Below are 7,058 nucleotides of genomic sequence, written 5' to 3'. Positions count from 1 at the left end.
TTCCTCTCCTATAGTAGAGAACGAGTGGAACTGTTCCTCAGGGGGTCTATAGTGCACTGTCTGATGTGATACTGTAGCTGACGGCTGAATGGTTGCAATTTTATCTCTAATAGTATCGATTTTAGAAGTAAAGTAGTTCATAAAGTCATTACTGTTGTGGTGTTGGTAAATGTCAACACTTGTTGAGGCTTTATTTTTCATTAATTTAGCCACTGTATTGAATAAATACCTGGGGTTATGTTTGTTTTCTTCTAAAAGAGAAGAAAAGTAATCAGATCTAGCAGTTTTTAATGCTTTTCTGTAGGATAGTTTACTTTCCTGCCAAGCAATACGAAATACCTCTAGTTTTGTTTTCCTCCAGCTGCGCTCCATTTTTCGGGCTGCTCTCTTTAGGGTGCGAGTATGCTCATTATACCATGGTGTCAAACTGTTTTCCTTAACCTTCCTTAAGCGTAAAGGAGCAACTGTATTTAAAGTGCTAGAAAAGAGAGAGTCTATAGTTTCTGTTAAATCGTCAAGTTGTTCTGAGGTTTTGGATATGCTAAGGAATTCGGATACATCAGGAACATAACTAACAAAGAATGTGTGTGTGTGTGTGTGTGTGTGTGTGTGTGTGTGCACCCATCAGCAGTTCCTCATCACATTAATGAATAGAGTTTATACAGCGGCAGCCGTGAATAAGACGCAGATGTAAGTCCTCTATACACTGACCTCAATCTGGAGACAAAGCCTTTTAAAACACCCACGGCCTGATCCACACATAATCAGCTGTTTACCGCTGCAAAAACAGTGTTTACACTAGTACTGCTGCTCATTTACTCTCTCAGTAATTATGATCATCTGTGTGTTCTGATGCTGTTAAGGAGTTAAACGAGTGGAAGAATACAAGTGATGTGTGTTTTTCCACATCAGTTAAACTCACTACAGCGTGTCCTCGGGGCGTTTGCCTCAGGTTCATTCTGAGTGAAGATATTTCATTTATTACATAATGATATGTGCACACACCACATTAACCTCATCTCAGCGCCTCCGCAGACCTTAAATCATCTCATCTAGATGGTAAAAGGTGAGATGTAATGAATGGTGTGATATTAACATGAGCTCATGCCGTGTGCTGAGCAGTGGATGCACACACACACACACACACACACACACATTTAATAAGCTGCTTCTGCTTCTTCTGATGTTTTAAAGCTCATGGATTAGTTCCAGGTAAACGCTCTGAATATCAGCGCTGGCTCAGACATTCACCTGATCCACAGATTTAATTGTTTCCTCTTTAAACAATCGTTCAGTGTCGTGGCTTTTGAAACACATCTTCACAGATAAAGGCAGCACGGTGTGTGTGTGTGGGCGTGTGCGTGTGCGCACGTGTGTGTGTGTGTGTGTGTGTGCGTGTGTGTGTGTGTGTGGGCGTGTGCGCACGTGTGTGTGTGTGTGTGTGTGTGTGCGTGTGTGTGTGTGTGTGTGAGTGTGAGTGTGTGTGTGTGTGTGTGCGCGTGTGTGCGTGTGTGTGTGTCTGTGTGTGTGTGAGTGTGTGAATATTCACACGTCTCAGTCTCACACAGGAATGGTCTTATTTACATGCGCTCGACTGCAGGATTGTGCCGGTCGGTGAAGCTCTAACACGTCTAATTGTCAGAAGTGACGTCTCATGAAATTCAGATGTGTAATGCCTGCGTGAGATAATCTCCGCTAGTGATTCACTCCGAGCAAACTGTGAGGAAAAGAGCCATTAAAAACAGAGCGCTTCTGAATCTGAATGGATTTTAATAGTATTTGGACACTTACAAATGCCTGTTAGATACAGAATAAGTGTCATTTATTGTAAAGAAGAAGCATAAACACATAAATTATGCTGAATAAAATTCAGATCTGGTGTTAAAAATGAAGAATTGTGTCACTTTATCACTTCATTTGATTCATCAGATCAAGTGTCTGTATTTTCAGGATCTTTGTCAATCAGTAAAGACTCCAGACATCCAGCGATGACTTTAGCTGATATAAGCGTTTTGGGAACATTGTACTGAAATGTTTCTAAAATATTAAAATGTCCAGTTTTGTTGTGCTTGGAACAATATTTAGAGGTAAAAAAATAACATTTTTGAAGAGGGTGGGGGGGGGGATTTTAAGAGCATCAAAATTGCATTCTGGGAGGTTAAAACCTGCTTCAAGAGTGGTTTCTCTTTAACCCGCAGACTAGAAACACAAAAGTAGCCCAATCCTGCGGGAAACCCTGGACTTGGCAACACTGATCACGAGGACGTTCAGAGACTGTAGTTTCTATTTTCATCCCATCAAACATCATCAAAGTAAATCCAGTTAATATAATAATTGCCATTTAATCATACTAACGAAAATGCTGAATAATATTCTGTATCATATCAGTTAATGGGAATATTTCAGACATTTCCAAGTGTCCAAATCCAGTTTATATGGCCCTGTGACATCCATTACATTTTTTCTGAAATTTCGTTAAAAAAAAAATCCAAATTCATTTTTTACTGTTTTAATTTTTCCGGATTCGTTTTTATCTGTTTTAATTTTTCTCAACTCCTTTTTAGTGGATGAATTAAATTTAAAAATAATCAAAATGTCTGTAGAAAGGGTCCATCTGCAGCTCTCTCCATTTCTCCAAGTTTCGTCCTTTTTATGGCTCTTTGAAGTTGAGTAACAGTGCATTAAGGACAGAAAGGATCTTCAAAGGTTTTGTGAGGTCTGGCGGTGCCCTCCTCATCCTCAGAAGAGTCTTCATCTGTGCTGGATCTCCAGCCAAACCTGTCCAGCTCTGACCATCACGTCACGTGTCTCTACATTGGTTTTATTAACAGACCTATTTACAGAATAACTCCTGGTACTTCTCATGAAACAAGACTTGAAAATGAATCCGGCAGAACTGCGTCATTTCTCAAGCGTATCATACAGTAGACGCACGAGAGAGACACTTTAAAACATCAAACAGACTGTGAGGAAGAGCGTCTCCTGAGAGGAACAATGAGAGTGAAGTTAAAAAGAGAGAAGCACCCCTCAGATCTTCCCAGACAGACGCGTGATGGTGTTTTATTATCTTAGAGAGAGACTCCTTCAGAAGATCCAGAGCACTTCACAAAGCTCCCGCAGAAGAGGAATATATAGCCACGAATATTCAGAACCATAGGAGACTCAGAGTCCATTAAACTCAGTAAATCTGGACCCACACTCTCCATGCGCTCCGTGTGTGTGTTAGTGTGCCTGTACTCCCCACTGAACAGCTCTGCCTCGTCTAATGCATTCGCTTTTATGAGTTCTCAACAATTGTAAAACATTGGATCTATCTGCCTCAGTGGAAATATAGCAGCACCTGTGTGTATTTTAAATGAGAATTTTGTGCCTTGTGGTGTTTGGATGGGAATGTAACCTAATTCATCAGCCGTAGAATAGATTAAGACATCAAATGTGCTAACAATATTTAGCATTCCTCAAAACAATTGTGCAGTGGGCAGCGCTTTCACACATCGCAGCTTCATCCACGAGTTTAAACGAATGCACAAAATTTGTCTCTTTTATATATCAAGACAGAAGCGTTATCTCTATTTATATTGCAGATTAACCCTGATTTTAAGCATGCATTAATGTGCACGTTGCTGCTTAAGGGGAGATTCACACAGAACACGTTTTCGTTTTGAGTAATGAGAGGAAAGGGGAAAATGTAAGGTCTCAAGACACATTCTTGAAAACTTGTTAAACTTATTTTAACTAAACGGCATGTTTCAGAAAGCTGTTTCATGCACAAGATGCTGCAGAAGATGACAGACGTGAATGCAGTAGTCGAACATATCAATCCAGCACACGTTTGCATAGAACGAACTTTGAAACTTACATTTATGCATTTAGCAGACTCTTTTATCCAAAGTGCCCAATCAGGCTATAATTTTTACCGAATGTAGTGCAAGGGAATGGAAAAACGCATTCTGTGTGAACGGCCCTTGAAGTTGAGTTTTGCAGTCGAGATGCACAAGTGAACTCTTTTAATAATATTTCTGAACTCTTGTTTGCAGGAGTGATCCGAGAGACGTACCACAGAGATCGCGATCAGATGGTTCCCATCACACTCCTGGCCATCGCCGTCATCCTCGCCTTCGTCATGGGCGCCGTCTTCTCCGGCGTCGTGGTGTACTGTGTGTGTGACCACCGGCGAAGGGACTTCGAGCTGTCCGGCCGCAAAGACAAGGACTCGGTCCAGTCCCGACGGGGATCCATGAACAGCGTCACCAAGCTGACGGGGCTCTTCGAGACGCAAGCCACGGATGGACGGCCAGAAGCCATTATGACCCCGCTCATGCACAACGGCCGCTTGACCAACGGCAGGATGCTCATCAAAGCTGACCAGCACTTGGATCTGACCGCCCTGCCCACGCCCGAGTCCACGCCCATGCAGCCGCGCCGCAAGCCCAGCCGAGGCAGCCGCGAATGGGAACGCAACCAGAACCTGATCAACGCCTGCTCAAAAGACTTGCCCTCCATGGGTTCTGCGGTCATCCCCACGGACCTGCAGCTGCGGGCGTCTCCGGGCCACATCCCCAGCGTGGTGGTGCTCCCTCTGCCCCAACACCAGCAGTCTTACCAGCACGAGTACGTGGAGCAGCCGCACCGAGGAGACCTCGCAGATGACCAGGCCACGCTGGAGTACAAGTCCCTCAAGAGTCCGTGTCACAGCCTCGGCCCGGCGGACGGTGAGGGAGCGCCGCCTCGTGTGCCCCAGCGAGAAGCGTCTCTGAGCGCCGTGGTCCTGCCGGCCGTCCCGCAGATGGGCAAGAGACTGGACATGCATTCGTCTGTATACGGCCGCGGCTATCCCATGAACTCGGGCCTCAAGAAACAGCACAACACCAACTCGTCCAACTCGTCCCACATGTCCAGGAACCACAGCGTCCGTGTGGAGACGCCTCCTCCGCCCGCTCCGCAGCGCGTGGACTCCATGCACATCTCCTCACATCACCCCGGGAGCTCGTACGGCTCTCTCTCCAGGCATCTCAAACCTGACGTCCCTCCTAAACCATCACTGGTGTCCCTTTCCACCAAGGTCAGGTCCAGCGACTCCTGCACATAAGAGATGGGGAACGTGAAAGTGTGTCTGCTTTGTGCAGCTGTGTACAGGAAACGCAACTCACTTTTTTTGGTTTTGTTTTGTATGTTGTGAAATACACGTCGAGCTCAGGCTGATGAGGGCAACTCTTGGAGATTTCGTCCGGTGACAGCATTGTTGCCGATGGTTGTGTTCTGCCAAAAGCACAGAAGCGACGAGAGACGCCCGGTTATCAAGCACTTGGACACACAGCGAGTTCGGACGGGAACAGCTGCTGGAGTTTACCATGGAAAACTGTGAAACCGCCATCGAGTAAAAGCAATCGAGTTCAACACGTCTACTGAAACTGTTGACGAAATAACACATGACTGTTAATACTAATAGCAGGTTTTATTTATTTTTTAATAAAGTGCTTTCGCAGAAAGAGCGTCTCTTTTAGGCTCAAATGAGATCGTTTTAATTTGAATTAATCAAGTGTGAAATTATTTAAAGTCATTAAACTGGAGCCAGTACTTCTGTCCACTAACTCTTGGGATGTCAGAAGTCAGAGACGAGGGAGTATTTCTCGAGCCGTGCCAGAGGGGATTGTGGGTAGAGCGTACAGCCCACAGACAGGAACTCTTTCCTCTTCTTCATCCGAGTGCCATTCTCGCCGCACTTGAGACGCTCTCAATCCTAGTCCGACCACACGGCCCTTTCACCGAATCATTTCAGCCTGTTTTTCTCCTTCCACCTGTAAATGTGTGCCTTACACCCCTGAGTAGTGAAGCGTTTGTTAGCTGTTAACTGTCTTAGTTCTTATGAAGATGTTTCGTTTGATAAAAGAAAAGAACAGTAGGAAAACACGTAATTGAAGAATGTAGGTGTCGTCGTCGTCGACTCTGGTCCCTTTGATAACCACAAATGACTCTGTGCTTGATTTCTGATTGTGCCAATCACGATTCTCGTCGTGCTGGAAGAATGTTTGCTTTCGTTTTCCTTTTTTACTTTTCACCAAGTCAAGATGATGTTTAACACTGTGTGTAGAAGACTTGTTGTGCATCTGTGGATCGGGCTGCTTCGAGGCAATAAGAGAAAAACACACAAACGATCCAGATATAACGTTTCTCCCAAACACACACACACAATCTTTCTAATGTATACGATCAAACACAGTTTTTAGGCAGTGAATACAGGCTGGCTCCTGTGTAGATATGCACTCTGATAATATTAGGAAACAGATTAATGTTTGTGACAGATTCCGATTAATATAATTTTCTAGCTCTATGGTTGTGATGTAATATGAGGGATTGTTATTGAACTATTTTGACACACGTTTTATTGAACTTGACGTCCAGGAACTAGTTTTGGCTGTGTAGATGTTGACTTCACCCGATTCTCCGAATCGATCCGCTCTGGCCGCAGCGAACGGAGCTCGAGGTTTCCGAGCTGGTGCCTTTCTAGACTTTGGAAGTGCAGTTTGTTCTCTTGTATGATATGGTTTCGTCACCGGCCCTCTCCCACATCTGATTCACAGCTAAATGTATGTTGTAAAGAAATTCTCTTTAATAAATGGAAAAAAGTACTAAAGACATTTGAGATTCTTGTCGTAGATCTTGTGTGTTTTTGTGAAACGTGAGGCGGATGTGTTCACGCTGTGGTGAGTGCTTTAGGTAAGCGTCGTCACATGAGGGTTTGTCATCTCCGCAGCAAACACTCGATTGTTGAGGATCTCTAACCATGAATAAACACAACGATAAGAATCGCTCTGGAGCCCGAGTGGCCCTTCCAGACGCCCGTCTTCAGACATGATGACAGATTAAATGTTTCTGGGGCGTTGGAGGTCTCCGGTGTCCTGTTCCTTTGTCTCAACATGCTCTGTGTGCTCAAAGCTCTTGTCTTCAGTGTTAGTTCATACGATATTCACAACAGTAGCTGGGTTACTAACCACCTGCTTTGTGTTCTGCAAACAGAGACTGAATCAGCTGAGATCCACACAATGGCTTTGACCTCC

At 44.5% G+C, this 7,058-nt stretch overlaps 1 protein-coding gene across 4 annotated transcripts in view; it reads left to right on the top strand.

Moving 5' to 3' along the window:
- The window catches only part of LOC128019112 (semaphorin-6A-like), a 48,262-nt gene extending 41,624 nt beyond the window's left edge, over positions 1-6,638 (top strand). For all 4 annotated transcript variants that reach the window (XM_052605159.1, XM_052605158.1, XM_052605157.1 and 1 more), the window contains one exon: positions 4,038-6,638. In XM_052605159.1, the coding sequence (XP_052461119.1) occupies positions 4,038-5,089 (1,052 nt within the window). In that variant the 3' untranslated portion in view covers positions 5,090-6,638. The remainder of the gene's footprint in view (positions 1-4,037) is intronic.
- The last annotated feature ends 420 nt before the right edge of the window (positions 6,639-7,058 follow it).

This window comes from Carassius gibelio, chromosome A8, assembly GCF_023724105.1.
Source record: "Carassius gibelio isolate Cgi1373 ecotype wild population from Czech Republic chromosome A8, carGib1.2-hapl.c, whole genome shotgun sequence".
NCBI lineage: Eukaryota > Metazoa > Chordata > Actinopteri > Cypriniformes > Cyprinidae > Carassius > Carassius gibelio.
The sequence above is the reverse complement of the archived record's forward strand: the minus strand, read 5'-3'. Positions and strand labels throughout refer to the sequence as shown.